Source organism: Euprymna scolopes, chromosome 22 (genome assembly GCF_053919585.1).
Source record: "Euprymna scolopes isolate OS-2025 chromosome 22, ASM5391958v1, whole genome shotgun sequence".
Lineage (NCBI taxonomy): Eukaryota > Metazoa > Mollusca > Cephalopoda > Sepiida > Sepiolidae > Euprymna > Euprymna scolopes.
In genome coordinates this window covers 113,516,519-113,534,003 of record NC_136503.1, presented here as the reverse complement: position 1 = coordinate 113,534,003, position 17,485 = coordinate 113,516,519, and the positions used below count along the sequence as shown (strand labels likewise).

The 17,485-nt window shown below is 33.5% G+C and overlaps 1 protein-coding gene across 1 annotated transcript in view; it reads left to right on the top strand.

Annotated features, from left to right (window-relative positions):
• LOC145243790 (uncharacterized) overlaps positions 1 to 3,258 on the top strand; it is a 36,585-nt gene extending 33,327 nt beyond the window's left edge. Inside the window, exon 5 of the mRNA XM_080106827.1 lies at positions 2,939 to 3,258. Coding sequence (XP_079962953.1) covers positions 2,939 to 3,232 — 294 coding nt within the window. The 3' untranslated portion in view covers positions 3,233 to 3,258. The remainder of the gene's footprint in view (positions 1 to 2,938) is intronic.
• The last annotated feature ends 14,227 nt before the right edge of the window (positions 3,259 to 17,485 follow it).

Genomic DNA, 17,485 nt, shown 5'->3' with positions numbered 1-17,485 from the left:
AATTCAAATGTTTAGACCCAAAATTGGCTAAATAGTTTGTTAGTTTGACCCCTTGGCAGCCAAATTTTCGGCCAAAAACCGATTAAAAAGCTTGCCCTATGTCTGAATACACTTTATGTAAAATTTCACATGTTTAAACCAAAAATTGGCTCAGTAATTTGGTAGAGACCGCAGAGGTCAATTTTTTTTTAACTTTGACCCCAATTTTGACCCCCTTAACATTTATTGTTTTGGGCTCAAATCAAACTAAAATGTTTTATCCATGTTCAAGTAACCTAAATCTGAAATTTCAAGTGTTTAGACCCAAAATTGGCAGAGGAGTTTGGTAGAGTTTTCAAAAGTTAAATCGTTGAACTTTGATCCCTTGACAGCCAAATATCTGGCCAAAAAAGTGATTAAAAAGATTTTCCCAACTCTCAATACCCCTTATGTAAAATCTCGAGTCAGTAGACTGAAAATTGACAGAGTAGTTTGGTAGGAAAATGTACACATACAGACAACACACACAGAGACAATTTCACTTTTATAGATATATAGATTATTTATTATGGTATATTACTACAGTTGTTTTATTTAAATTTCATTTAGAAAAATATAATTTTTCAAAATGGAAATGTACGTATTATTTGGACAAAGAATACAATTCAGAGTTTTTTCCTTGGAATTTACCTACAACGTGGATTTATTCAACTAACTCGGACTCTGACCACATCATCCCACTCTATACAAGGACGACACCCGAATACTGTCATGGCTTAAGAGAGTCCCATCTACTCCCGAAAGAAGGATAGGCCACGCCAGTTTCTTAACTTGGTATTTTACCTTGCGGTACATACAGCACGCCTCGCCTTCCAAAATTGTCACCCATGTGGCACTGGCCAGGCTCAACGTTGCTTAACTTTGGTGATCTGGCGATATATTATTACATGTACATATTTTTGTTGTTGTTTTAAGAATAACATGCAAGATGAGAATAGTAGTCTGAATAATTCAAAGAATACGAATTATTAATCCTCATCTAAAAAAAAAAATCTGAAAGATTATATATATATATTTTTTTCCTTTTTAGTTAGATTTGTTTTTCGATCAAACCCTTTTTTTTGGGGGGGGGGGGAGTCTCCACACCCTTATAATATTCAAAACTCTACTCATCAATAAATCGAAGAATGGAACATGAATATTAACCCCATCCCCCCCCCATAACTAGAGCTATGACAACAGCGTATTCTTTTCATTTTTTTGACTCTCAAGTATATATCCGACACAGACCACCGAGAACCACATCAAGATATCAACGGATACACACTCGAGAGTCAAAACAATAAAAAGAATATGCTGTTGTCCTAGCCCTAACCATTACACACACACACACACACACACACACACACACACACACAAACACACACACTTATCAATAAATATTTTTCTCTTTACAGTCAAACTGGGCAAAGATTTTTCTTTTATGATTTTAATGGCTGCCGATTTGTGTTTGCTTGTTTTTCGCTATTTTCCTTCCTTCGCACGAAATAACATTTTTTTCTTCCCTTATCTTCTTATGAAACAATAATCGAGTGTTCAACACGAAGCTCAGCTTTCAATGAAACCAGATTCAGCTTTTGTACACAATAAATAATGGTACGCGTGCGTGACATAATCATTTTATAATTATCGAGCGTGTTGACTCTGGCACTGAACAAAACCGTATCATGTTTTCAGCTGCTCCTGCTATGGAATATGAGGATAGCAAACCTGTTCATATTTGTTGTAAAATTGGAGAGCAGAAAATCAAAGGTCGCCAGACAATATTTCCTTTTAAAAGTAGGCAATTAATAATTCAACAAACATCAGGTAAAAAACAAAAGCAAAAATAGAAAAACGATAGGTTTATTGAGTTGCACGCTATTTATCACATAATAGATTTATTACATCAAGCAGAGAGAGAGAGAGAGAGAGAAAGAGAGAGAGAGAGAGAGTAAAAATCGGACATTGAGTTTACTTTTGACAGCCTCGTAACTCCTCATATTTTGTTCTTTAGTCCTCATATTCCATGAGCAATGTTTCTGACAAAGGGTGAAGAATGGTTATTTTTTGGGTCAGAATCTATATATCAAACACTTATCTTTGGTTAGTTTTTGATATTGATGTAATATTTTAAGCTCATTACATTAAATGGCTATATGTCTTGTCTGAACCGATTTGCATAAATAAAAGGCTGTTCCTCTGTCAAGATTGTGATGAGAGAGAGAGAGAGAGAGAGAGAGAGAGAGAGAGAGAGAGAGAGAATATTAAGTGTTCAGATTTTTAAATTACAAGTTCATTAGCCTATACTAAAACGGTTGTCTCATGATTACGGCTGTGACAACAGCATATTCTTTTCATCGTTTTGACTCTCGAGTATATATCTGACATAGTTAGACATAGTTAGACACAGTTAATCAACCGAGAACCACATCACTCTCTATAAAATCATATAACATATCAACGGATACACACTCGAGAGTCAAAAATATGGAAAGAATATGCTGTTGTCACATCCCTACTCATGATCGATTTTTTCAAAATTGAAAGATACTTCTTTAGCAACATTCTCTCACTTTCATGGATGACGTCACTTCTCTTTTCTTATATCCTCACTTCCGTTCTTACGATCCTGGATTCTCAGTCATCATTGATCCCTTGATCTCTTGACTACATTTTATGTTTCTCAACCCATACTGTAATCTCTAAAATGTACTAGCGCAACTTGCCCACTCAAATATTTCACATGCGTGAGCGACTATGTATGTAAACTGTATAACGTTACATATATAATTAATGAAATGAATTGTGATTTTTTTTTTAATGGAAATCGTTGGCGACATAAAAGATATATAATGTCACAGTCTGTATCTGATATGTGTCTACTTTGCTGCAAGATACTTTTTTCTTTTATCTTTAGAATTTTGATTTTGGCTTTATTCCGCCCGCAATGTTTCTTCCGGAACAAAGCTACATCTCGCGGAGGGCCCATCAACTGTTCAGTAAATACTACGACTACATAGACAACATCGACAAACTTCTGGATTACAACCTTAGCAACATTATCATCAACAACTCGAAGAATCCGTCCAACAAACCCTGCATAGTTGACCAAGATGTGCCACCTGACGACGCTCCTGTTCGGTCGCTCGTCAGATATCTTCTAAGTGACACGATGCAGATGGAGATGGATCGATTTCTTGCGGAATTGTAAACAAATAAAAACTCTATTTATTTTAAGCATGTCTTAACTTCATTATTATTTGATGGTGGTGGGGGAGGTGATGAGCTTTATGAATACCGTTGCAGATTATTGAATTGGTGTGAAACAATTAACATTCCTCACCCTATCCAAGGAAGAAAAAAAACAAAAAAAAACAACGATAACAAAAAGAAGCAATAAGTTGATCAGCAGGATAAAAGGTTACAGGAAGTGAGCTTAGTAGAAAGACAATGGAGAGGAAGTTGTTCACCAAGGAACACAAATGAACCAGAAATAGGATTGTTAATCAAGGTGTGGCTGGTGTCTGAGATAAAACATGCAGGACATATATTAAAGGTTAGTTTACAGTAGTGATGGGATGATTCCAATAGGTCCTGGATATGACCTTAAACTATATGCGATGGTGAGGCCTCAGCTTGCGGGCTTTGGGGAGTGTGGAGCCACCCCTTAATTGCCATTGCTCCCAGGTCCACTCTGACCCAGAGTGGTAGTACCTGTTATGGTCCCAACTATGGGTTAAATAAAAACTGACTTGAAAAAAATATATATTCTATTAAAAAAATTTTTCTTCAAAATCACTGGATTCGGCATTAAATAACCTGGAAAGGGTTGATATGCCGTAAAACAAAAACAACCAACCAACCAACCAACTAATGATTTCAATATTTTTCCCGATTCTGATTCTCTAAATATTTAACTATAAAAGTGTTATTTTGTCCCGATTACGATAAAAAAAAGCACATCTTAAATGTGCTTATATTTTCTGAAACGTAAAAACACACTTGTGAGGGGATGATCTAGAGATTTTAGTCTTACTGGAATTTTAAATTAATAAATATACATTATCTTATTATTACTAAAAAGCAGTGGAAGATGTTTCTTAAACCAAAATCAAATAAAAAAGATAATTTAAGGAATCAGTTTTGGCATTGGAAAATAGGCACACATTTTTCTGATTCCGATACCAAATCTGATACCCCAAAAAGCTCCAATTTTTCCGATTCTTGGTTCTGATTAATCGTCCCACCACTAGTTTACAGACAGTTGTGGTGAAAGACAGTTTACGGACAGTATTGAGTTTGGGACAGATGGTGGCTTGGAAATTCCACAAGAGAGATTGAAGTCGAAGCCGGGAGAGAATAGATTGAGTTGAGAAGAAACTGATTGAGGACTAAAGCGACCAGACAGTTTGTGACAGTTAGTTTAGTGTTCCTTTTTCTATGTTACGTGATGTTATCACAAACATATGCATACGCACAAACACACACACATATATACACAAACACACACACATACACACAAACACAAACAAACAAATAAACATAAACACACACACATAAATACACACACGTGCACACACACATACACACAAACACACGTGCACACACACATACACACAAATACAAATACACACAAACACATATACACACAAACACACACAAAGATACATGCAAACAAACACACACACACAAACAGACACACGCAAACACAGACACATACAAACACACACACACACACACACACACACACACACACACACACGTAGAGCTTAACTGATTTTGAATACTCGTCATGTTGTTTTATCGTAGCAAGATCACAAAGGTGGTCATTGAGTCACATTGACTCTGTTAGGTATAGATCCATACTGTTCACAAAGGTATGAATCTGCAGTTTGACCTTATGTTGTGATCGACTTTTGTCTGATTATTTTTTATTTTACTTGGTAGTCACCATTTATTAAGGCCCGAAGGCCACTCGGGGATAATTTCTGAAAAATTCAAATTTCAAATCAATTTTGGAATATCATAAGTAGAACGACCCCTAGTGTAAATATGGTATTGTGGTGACTGAGATGATTTTAGTCAAGAGTAAGATAAACATTTGTTAGTATTTGCGAGAAAGGATGACCTACGACACTCATTTTCTCCCCACACTATTGAATGGCTCTGTGCCTAATTTGTTAATGTAGTTTTTATATTTCTGCAAATAAATATTTTAAAGTGTAGTATCTGTTCTGTCTAGAGATGTAATCATAAAATAGTGGGGTCAGCATTGGCAGTGGATGTCCATAGAATAGAAATATGTCACAATCTTTCCTGGGCCCAACTCTCTTCCTGATCGTCATCGACGATCTCCAAAATCACATTCTTTGTTTATTCATCGACAGCTATGCAAATAATACTCCCATCTATGGCAACACTTCAAAGGTTGATAAAGATCAGGATTTTGCAGATTCTCTCTTTTCCAACCTGGAGCGTGTCGTACAATGGAGTAAAAAATGTCTAGTTACCTTTAATACATCTAAAACAAAACTTCTGTCTTTGCACTACCAACGCTTAGATTTGAAATCAATGACTCTTTCCTTGGTAAGGTACCCTGCTTTGACAAATTTCTGGGACTGACCTTTACAATGACCTAAAATGGAAAACCTATATCAAATTTAAAATCACTGGGAAAATGGTTGGATCATTCTATTGCTCCAAAAAATATCTCACTCCCAATACAATCCTCTATCTGTTTAAGAGTCAAATACGTCCTAAGATGGTTTGGTTTGGTTTGCTTTGGTTTGGTTTGGTTTGGTTTGGTTGTTTTGTTTTATGGCATATCAACCCTTTTCGTGTTATTTAATGCCGAATCTGGTAATTTTGGAAACAGTTTTTATGCTTCAAGTTCTTTATATCTTCAAATATTTATTTGTAGAATTTGGTTTGGTTTGGTTGTTTCACATCATATCAACCCTTTTCAGGTTATTTAATGTCGAATCCAGTTATTTTGGAAATAATATTCATGTTGCATCCAGTTATTTTGTAGAAGGTTTTTATTCTTCAAGCTCTTTGTATCTTCAATCGCTAGTTTGCAGTGTTTGGTTTGGTTGTTTTATAGTGGATTTTATCGTTTTTGTTCTCTGCCCTGCAGAACATGAATGGGTTTTGCAATGGGAGAGAGAAAAGGCTTACAGTATTAATGTTTGGTATGTTTTCAGTTAGGAAACCAGTCAGGAGGTGGAGGAGATAGAAAGAGAAAGGGGAAACAGGAAGAAGGAAAAGGTGGGTTGTTTTTGTTTTTGGTATTGCAGAACATAATTAAGTTTCGCAAAAAGAAGTAGAAAAACAAAAAGCATCAATGTTAGGTGCATTTCGTCTCAGGAAACCAATATCTTCAGACAGCCTGATCTAGTAGCACCAGGCCTAAGATGGAGTACTGTTACCACATCTGGGGTGAAGCTTTTAAAAACATCATTTCCTGCCTTTACGGGGTACAAACCGTCTCTGAATTTGGTGGGAGATAACCTTCTCGTCTCCCTACTTCTGCTTTCTCACAAAAGAGACGTTGTGGGTCTATCTTTGTTCTAGCATTACTTTTATGGTAAGTGTTCGACTGAGCTCCAATCTATGGTTGCTTTCTGTAAAACAATCGTAACAAATACTCACCTAGGTAAAACCACTTCCAACAACTTTCCTTACTCCTTATCTGTCCAAAACTAAACGAAAATTCTATGAACAGAGTTACTTTTCTAGAACTGATTGTCTGTGGAAAGCAATACTGTTTGTCTGCTTCTCGTTTGACTATAACATGGTTGTCTTCAAGTCTAATGTGAATAAATTCCTATTGAGTCGTCCATTTATATAATCTAGCCCTACTCAAGTGACTGAGCTTGTCTTACTATCTACCTAATACTTAACCTTTATTCTTTGGGCTTTGCTAAGTCGTAACCCTCCAAGTAAAAAAAAAAAAGTTTGGGAGATAGACTCCTCTCCTCTAACTTGATATATTCTAAAACTACATTAAACAGAGTATGCAGATGAATATGTTTCAAGCTTGAACAAAGGTGGTTCAATACTATTGCAGGGTGAATGTTCGTGAAGGAAATCAATGGAATAGAAATATGTCACAAACTCCTTTTTTTATGGGTCATGCTAGCTAAATTATACAAGGGTTGTTCCAAAAGTAATGCTTCCTATTTTTATTCCGCTCGCATGGATCAAAGGGGTTTACAAATTTCATTGTTATGATGACTGAACTTATGCATTCATGACCTGAATGCTTAATTTCTCTGTTGCAGATATTGACGGTGTGAGACTCTAAAAAAGCACTCCCTATCATGGAAGTGTGTCAGAAGCAGAGATGCGTCATTGCATTCCTGGCAAAAGTGCATTAAGAATGGTGGTGACTATGTAGAAAAATAAATTCTGGAGCACAAAAGATTGTTCATTTTAATGGTACCACTCCCATCTTTGGAGCTTTTTGAGTAAAAAAAATAATAATAATACAGGAGGTTTGACTTAATTGCTGTTACCCAAGATGTCCCTATTTAAGAACAGCGACGGGTTTGCTCATTATTTTTGTAACCTTCCAGAGTGCCTCTTTGGATAAAATTGAAAGTATCCACTTCATCATGGCCGCTATATCTGAAATTGGAAATTGTGAACCAGTGTTGAACTCCTCAATTACTTGAGGCTGAATTTATATTTTTTATCATTTATAAAAAAAAAAAAAAATTAAATTGTATATGATACACTAGCAGTGATAAAAATATGAATAATTAGACTCACTATCTTTCGAAGCTTATAACTACTTGAAAAATGTAATTTAAACCCTAATTTTTTCTTCAATAAAAGGAGCAAAGACCAAATTTTAAAATAATAAAAGGTTTAATAGAAAAATTGCAATATTTTTTTTTAATCGGTTTTCTTTAAAAAAAAGATTCAACGAATTTTAACTTACTCTGAATATAAAAATATATATAAATTCCAAAAAATTACTTACCTATAAAAAATGATAATCAATGGGTGCTTCTATTCTTCATTTTTAAGAATTTGTCCATATTTATATTTTATATTCCATGTACTTTTTAAATAAAAGAATTTTTTAAGCGAGGATTCAAAAAGACCACGATTTTAAATTGTAATATCAGATGTTCACACGGAGTTGTCTCTCTTTTTCCAGTTGAAAAATACGAAGGCCTAAAGGTGCTCTGGCGCATGAAAAAAGTTAATTTATTTTTAGTTGTCTTATCTCTTCTTTGAATTTCTGACATGTGTTTGCTGTCAACAACCGAGTTAAGTTAGTCAGTTATGGGTGACCGTATTTGAAAAATGATCACATTTCACTCAGTTGAATAAGTAAGTTTACTTTTAAACACAAACCCGCCGACAAATTTTCCATTTTTTTAAATTTTTTTTCCTAAAGAATTACATTAGTTTTTGATTTTAAATATTCTATTTATTTTTTATGCAATTAATTTCTTTTAAATCTAAAAACAAAACAAAAAACATTGAATGAAATAGAAAAAAATGATGTAGGTGTCCAATTTTTATAGGACAAAATTTTTAAAATATGAGGTTTCACTTAAAAAAAAAATCAATGTGTTTTTTTTTTTTTCAAAAAGGTTTTAGACTTTTGACTTTACAGGAAAATTTGCACATAATTATTCTTTTGTTTTTGTTTTAAATTAGATTATTTTATTTATTGATCTTTTATCTTCAATATAAACCTTAGGTGAGAAAATTAATTATTTTCTTTTTAATAAACATTTCAAAATGGGGGGGGGGTGAATTAAAAGAAAACGTTTGTCTAGAATATTATATTCAGTTTATTGGAAAGAGCATAAAATTTCATATTAAACCTGAAAATATCTTGAAAATTGAACCAATATAAAAATTTTGATAGATTTTATATTGAAAAAATTGAAAAAAAATTTAACTCATAAAATTCAATTCATTTTTTTTTTTTTTTTTTTACACAGTGGTCAACTTTTTTTTTTTTTTTTACACAGTGGTAACCACTTATCAAGGCCCGGAAGCCACTCAGGGATAAGGGTTATTACAGGTACATTACGTTAGTGTGGAGATTTGATGAAGTGTTTACTTAAGGGGGCGGTTCATTAGGAATTTGTTAACGTTGGACTTGAACACATCCAAGTTGTAGTCAGGTGGGAAGCAGGCAGATGGAACAGAGTTCCACAGGCGTGCAGTTCTAAGAAAGAAGCTTTGTTCATGGAATCCATGTTTTGATTTAGGCACAGATAAAGAGTGGGGGAAATTTTTCATAGTGGATTTGGCTAGACGGGTGTTTTTTGTGAAAGATTGGCGAGGGGGGACCAGAGATTGGAGTTCAGACGAGCACCTGCCATGGAAATAATGATAAAACAAAGACAGGCTCGCAACGTCTCTTCTGTGGGAGAGAGGTTGCAAGGTAGAGAAAAGGGCATCTCCCACTAAGCCACGAAGTCTATTTTGTACTCTGTCAAGGCAGGATAGGCTATTTTAGCAGCTCCTGCCCAGATATGGCAGCAGTATTCCATCCTTGGACGTACTTGGCTTTTATATAGATAGAGAATTGCATCAGTAGTGAGATATCTTCTGGAGCGGTAGAAGGATCCCACCATCTTTCCAGCGACCTTGGCAACAGACTTGATGTACGTGTTCCATTTCAGATCAGGAGTAAAGGTCAAACCCAGAAGCTTGTCAAAACACGGGGCCTCTCCCAGACGAGAGCCATCCATTTCAATTGATGCCAGATGGGGATCAGAGCGTTGATGATGTAAGGATAGGAGTTTGGTTTTAGATGCATTAAAGGTAACCAGCCACGACTTCCCCCACTGAACCACGCGCTCGAGATCAGAGGAGAGAGAATCAGAGAGAGCTTTGTCATTTACAGCCTTTGATGTGTTGGTCGTGTCATCAGCATAGATGTCAACGAATGATTTAAGTATGTGTTTAGGGAGGTCATTGATGTAGATCAGAAAGAGAGTTGGGCCCAGGATTGACCCTTGAGGGACTCCAACATTAATACTGCAGGCCTCTGATTTTTGTCCATCGACCACTACTCTTATGAGTCTATCGGAGAGAAATGATTTAATGATTGAGAAAACATTTCCAGTTATACTGTAGCTGGAAATCTTGTGAAGTAAGCCCTTATGCCATACCTTGTCGAAGGCTTTTGATATGTCAAGAGCAACTGCCCTAGAAAGGAAGCCTTTGTCAAGAGATTCACTAATCCTGTGAGATATAACCATCAGCACATCTGCGGTAGATCTTGCAAAGCGGAAACCATATTGTGTGTCACTAAGAAGGTTGTTTCTGCTGAGGTGGTTAACTATTTCTCTATTTAATATGGATTCCAGCAACTTACTCATAACACACAGGAGACTTATTGGTCTGTACTGAGAGGGAGATGACTTATCACCTGAATTCTTAAATACAGGGCAAACTGATGAGGTCTTCCAGGGGGTCAGAAAGCACTTCTCCTTAAGGCAGCGCTTAAATAGTTTCGTAAGTATGGGAGCAAGTTCTGGTTGAAGCTTTTTTAACACTATAATTGGGATGCCGTCAGGGCCAGTTGCTTTACTGGAATCAAGGTTCTTGATTAGCTTGGCGACCTCATGCGCGGATATTTGTATGTTCCCTAGCGTGTTCTGTGTTATAGGAGGAAATATGGGGAGTTGATGGCCTTCGTCGCATAGGGTAGAATAAGCTGCAAAGTTCTTTGCAAATAGTTTGGCCTTGTCTGATGCTGACGAGATGACCTCTGGTCCATTGATAATGGTTGGGATAGAACGCACACTTCTGTTCAGGATCCTATTTGTTTTTTGCCAAAATTGGTGGGAATCAAGCCGCTGATCAGCTACCTTGGATTTCATTACGTAGAAAAAATGGCTGCATGAGCGTGCGCATGCACTTTGCAAACACTTTTTTTTTTTAAATAAAAAATATTTCTATTATTTTTTTAAAAACTTTAATAGCTTATTTTAGAAGTATATTCCATAAAGAAATTAAACAACCTACTCTTAAAAAAGAAATTACGAGTTTTGTATATTTTATTCGCAGTTTTGTGTTAAGGGTGTCAAAAATTCCCAAAAAATTCTGACACACCTAATGATGCACGTATTTGCGATAAAGTGAAAATATCATATGCCAAATTTCGAGTAAATTGATCAAGTAGTGTTACTTTTAGATAAGAAAATCAGGTACTTGTACAGTTTAATCAAGACCTTAAAAAATGGAAATATCGAAAATGTTTAAATTGTATGTATCCATTATGGAATGAAGTTCTCCGGAAAAAAATTTCACTTAATTTCATCAAGTAGTTTTTGTTTTACAGCAAAAAAACAAGGCGCTGTTTTACACAAGGTCACTGTGCAGAGGGAAACAAATCCATTTTACTAAGAGATCCTATTTACAATGCCTCCCCACGGGACAGAGTTAGATACCAGGGTCGTTTTTTAACGTGGAGAAAAGGAACAAAAATTAAAATTGTCTCAGTCGTGAAGGACTTCTCCTCCACTGACAGAGAACAAGAAATTGAAGTGCAGTATCTGAAGAACAGATACTACACTTTGATTTTGTCCCGAAGGCCAAAGCAATTTTACTAAGAGATACGTTCATTTTTTCATCTCATAATTTAGGACGCTACTAATAACGATTTTTTTTTTATTACATCAAAACAAAAACAAAAAAAAAGCTGCGACGAATTTTTATTTTAATCTAGCAAACTTGATAACAATAATAATACAAAATGTAGTCGTTTCTGTTTTCATATCACAGTTTTTTTTTCGACTACATTACAAAAAATGAAAACGCAACGATAATTGTAGAGGAATTATTTTTTCATCTCAGAATTTAGCATGAGAAATTTAAATTATTCATCTAAAAAAAATGTTTCATATAAAATAAATCGCAATTTTGCTCAATAAAAATTACAATTCCTCTACAACTATCGTCGCGTTTTAATTTTTTGTAATGTTAAAAACTAAATGTTGGTGTTATTAATATTATAAGCTTTGTTACAGTGAAAAAAAAAAGTCGCCACAGCTTTAAAAAACAGTTTCATCCTTAAAGAGTTTGTTTGTTAAAATCACAATTTCCTCTTCCGACTATCGTTGCATTTTCCTTTATTTTCGCAAAAAAATCTTACCATAACATTTATTTGTTAATTTAAAAAAGTAATACCCCCCCCAAGAAAAAAACGTAGTCGTAAAATTCCATTTCTTTTGTAATGTTTCATTCTTTAGGTTTTATAGGCACCGCCAAAAATGGCCGCAAAATCAAGTTGTTGCTGCTTTTTAAAACGAAATTACATTCATTAAAATCCATTATTTCTGAGTAACTTTTTTTTTTCCAGAAAGATAAAACCCTGAATTTTATCATATAGAAAACAGAATAATGTAAAACTTTTCTACTATTTTTAATTAAATTTTAAATGTTAAATTTTCCCAAAAAGTTAACAATTGACATTTTTTGTCTTGCACAAAAACGTACATAGATATTTAAAAAAAAAAAAAAGGTTTTGAAATAATTAATTTATTTATTTATTGTCTAACTAAGATTTAGGATGATTTTCTAAGAGAATATGCAAAAATATTATAATATAAGTACCTGGATTTCAAATAATTCCACTTATTCATATATGTAACCAGTTATTTCGCGTCGATCTAGAGTCTAGATCGACACTGTTTACGTTTGCGTTTGATAAGAAGCAAACTATAGAAGACCAAACAGGCCAAAAAAACTTATTTTTCAGTGACGAAAATTTCAATGTATTATGAAGCTGAAGCTGGCCAGTACCAGATGGGTGACCATTTGTATGCGTTTGGTTTTTAATGTGTATGTGTGTGGGGGCCAGGCTCCCCAAAATGGGGGGGGGGGATTTAAAGCAGAATAAAAAAAATTATTTCAGCGCGTTTGGTCCACCGTAGTCGAAAGGCGGCAAACGTTTTCAAACGGGATCGAAAAAATGATGCTATTTTTAACACAAAGGGCACAATATTTATCGATTTTTTTTTTTTTTTTGGTATCGATTCTTCAAAGCATGCCCTGTTTAATAATGGTCATGCATTATTCGGCTCGCTAAAAAAAAAATTGTCAATTTATTTATCAAAGATTTTAAAATGGCTTTTTTCGTATAAATATTAAACAAAATTTTTTTTTGTTTTGCTTAACTTAAATTAATTATTTTACTTAACATATTCACCGAATTTCACACTTCAAAACTCAAAAGCGGGATAATTAAACACAATCGAAGTTCTGATATTCAGACGTCAAAATAAGGTATGCTAACAATTTTTTTTTTTTAATCTATAATTCTGTCCCTTACAACAACACAATATGTTTTGTTCAGTTTCAGATGATTATTTTAAGCATATTTGTTCCCACTTTAAAACAAGGGGGGGGGGTTGTAAGCAAAAATATATATATATATATATATATATATATATATATATATATATATATATATATATCGTTTATGAAAAATAAGTACACCGTTATAAAGTTCATTCTTCTCTTAATAATCGCTGAAAATTTCGCATTGATCGGATAATTACCTGATTTTTGGTAGATTTTTAAAAAGACGGTCCGTCAAAAAGTACTGACCTGCCGGGTGCCCCTCCCCCCAGTTTTGGCGGTGACTAGGTTTTAAGCTTAAAGATTAATTTCTTTATAGAACCTCACCATAATATTTACTTTTTAATAAAAATGTAGTTGAAAAAAAAATAAATAATAATAATAATAATAATAATAATAATAATAATAATAATAATAATAAATAAATAAATAAATAAAATAGAAACAGTTGCTGCAACTTTCTTTTTCAAACGTTTTCATCGAATGAAAATATCATTGGTTTTAGCGTCGTAAATTGTGATATGAAAACAGAAACGATTCTCTTAATAGTCGCATTAAGACTACGTTTTGTATTATTCCTATTTACAATGTCTCCCCACGGGTCAGAATTACACCAGGGTGGGTTTTTTTAACGTGGAGAAAAGGAACAAAAATAAAAATTGTCTCAGTCGTGAAGGATTTCCCTCCACTGACAGAGAACAAGAAATTGAAGTGCAGCAGTGCAGCAGTGCAGCACTGAAGAAAAGATGGTAATCTCCAAAAATACCGTTAGGGCTTACAACATGGCCGCCAGAAGAGTCAACAAAAAACTGCGAATAAAATATATAAAACTCGTAATTTCTGTTTTTAAAGTGGGTTGTCAATTTTCTTTATGAAATATACTTCCAAAATAAACTATTACAGTCGTTTAAAACATAATAGAAGTATTATTTTTTATTTTTTAAAAACAATGTTTACAAAATGTCTACGAACGTGCGTAGACATTTTGTAAACATTGTTTTTAAAAAATAAAAAATAATACTTCTATTATGTTTTAAACGACTGTAATAGTTTATTTTGGAAGTATATTTCATAAAGAAAATTGACAACCCACTTTAAAAACAGAAATTACGAGTTTTATATATTTTATTCGCAGTTTTTTGTTGACTCTTCTGGCGGCCATGTTGTAAGCCCTAACGGTATTTTTGGAGATTACCGAAAAGATACTACACTTTGATCTTGTCCCGAAGGCCAATTATTAATGTTATCAACAATGCCGCAGTTTTCTATCTTTTTTTTTTTTTATGTTTTGATTTAATAAAAATATCGTTGGTTTTCTCATCCTAAATTATGAGATGAAAAAATAATGGTAAAACTATACAAACACCGTGACAGCGAATTAACCCTAACCCTAACACTAACCCTAACCCCAACCCTAACCCTAACCCTAACCCTAAACCTAACCCTAACCCTAACCCTAAACCCTAACCCTAACCCTAACCCTAACCCTAATCCTAACCCTAACCCTAACGCTGTCACGGTGTTTGTATAATAATACCAAAATAATTCCTCTCAAATCATTGTTGCATTTTCATTTTTTGTAATGTAGTCGAAAAAAAAAAACAACAAAAAAAAAACAAAAAAAAAAAAACAACAACAAAAAAACTGATACGAAAACAAAAACGATTATCTTAATAGTCGCGTAAAGACTACATTTTGTATTATTAGTGTTATTAATTTTGCTAGATTAAAATAAAAATTCGTCGCAGCTTTTTTTTTTTTTTATGTTTTGATTTAATAAAAATATCGTTTAGGAGCGTCCTAAATTATGAGATGAAAAAATGAACGAATCTCTTAGTAAAATAGAGTTATCTCCCTCTGCATAGTGACCTTGTGTAAAACAGCAAAAAGTTCGATTTTTAGGAAGAAAAGCTAGTATTAAAGATGGGGAGGGAGTGTCGGCTCTTGAAATTGAGTTATCTCCCTGTGGCGTTTTTAAAATCTAAACAAAAAAATTTTTAAATCGAAGATGGCTGGCTTCATCGTGCTCTCATAAAAACATGTTTTTCCGCTGTCAGAAAAAACAAAAACAAAAAAAAACTACTCGATCAAATTAAGTGATTTTTTTTCCGGGGATCTTCAGTCCAAAACGGATACGTACAATATAACCTTTTTTCGATATTTTCATTTTTAATGCCTTGATTAAACTGTACAAGTACCGAAAATAAAATTTATGAGCATCCAAGGAGTGACTGCCATTTTGAAAAAATCTCAAGAAAGAGAATGTAACTCAATAATAATTCATATTTACTGGATTTATGTTGTAATGCCTACGAATTCCCATTAATCTAAACGATTAATGTTTTTTTATGTAAATAAAACTATTTGATCAATTTACATGACTTTTAGAACATGATATTGTCGTTTTGTCACGGGTACATACATCATAAAGATTTGTTTTTTTCTTAATATAAGGGGAATTCTGAACAAGAACCTTGTTGTCTGCAAAGTCGAAACTGAATTGACTATCAGAAATAATGTAGGGGCGGCAATTTAAGAATATTGAGTAATCTCCCTTGATAAATATTGAATTGTCTCCCTCGACAAATAAAAACTGACTTTTTTTTTTTTTTCAGCGGATTATTATCGAATGATATTGGAAAAATTAAGACATTTATAAGTTTTGAGTTTGTTGAAAACGAAAATAATGAGCAAACAAGTAGTTTCCAAGATATGAAGAAATGTTAGTTTAAAGAAAGTGGGGGATCACTTTTCTATAATAATTTAACGTATAATAATCACCCACTTTATGGCCACCGCCACCACTACTGTAAAACTTGAATTTACGCCGCTGAAATACACATTTGCCGAAATTTTGTTGGAGGAGCGTCAACGTGTGCGTGCTCAATTTACGTAAAATTCTTCATATCTTGGAAACTACTCGTTTGCTGGAATTTTAAACGTTATTTTCGTTTTCAACATCCTCAAAAACTGATAAATGTCTTAATTTTCCAAGTTTTTTTTTTTCTATAGCGTGGAAAGTCGATTGTCTGCCCCTCCCTTGCTGATCTTATATTCCAAGCATTCCCAATAGGTGTTGTGTTGCTAGCAGTGTATTATTCAAAAACAAGATGGTGTGAAGTTTTTCTTCGATAAAATGTCTCATAATATTTGATTTTCTTAAATAAAAAAATACTACTTGATCGATTTACGTGATTTTTGGAATATGACATTTTTATGCCGTGACAAGTACGTACACCATAAAGATTTATTTCAGATTTTTATAGTAAAAAAAGATTACTTGTGGACCATTTATAGACTTGCACCATTGAATGATTAATAATCTATCAGATTATATTAAATATATATATATATATATATATATATATATATATATATATATATATATATATATATATATATACAAAAATAAATTAAATATTTAACATTTTTTAAGGAGTGTTCCGTTTTTTTTAATACAACGTTCTCGTAAATCGATCCCCTATTTTGGAAGCATCAACTTTTTTCGGCTAAATTTTTTCGCGAATTTAGCCTTTTTGAAAAGTTGTTTGGCCTTCAAAACATGCAAAAAAAAAGAAAAGAAAAATGGGAGGGGGCTAAATTCGCGAAATTTGGACAAAAAAGTTGATGCTGCGGAAATGGGGATCGATTTATTAATGTTAGGTACGGGTAAAATGAATGCCGATGGTCAAAATGTATAAACATTTTGACCTCTCCCTTTACTTAAAAATTCATCAAAAATCTGGAAATCAACCAATTTTAATGAAATTTTCAGTATTTATCAAATAATGATCGCGGAATATAATGAATTAATTATTTTTATTTAAATCTTAATGGAAATGCATTATTTTGTTTAAACAAAAATTACTTTTACTAAAGTTATGGTTTTATAGGTGGATTTGCTTAAATAAACACAAGGCCAAACGACATTTCATTTAACAAAACAACAAAGGGTTTATTTAGAAAAGGCGAGATTGTATCTCAGACTGGACAGAAAGAAAGTATAAATGTCGGTTTTAAAATGACGTCTGCCATCAGACTGCAGTCCTCAACAAGTAGCAGTGGGAGGAGTGAGTGAGAGAGGTCTATATAAGTTGCTTGCTGGCGTCCATATGCCGAT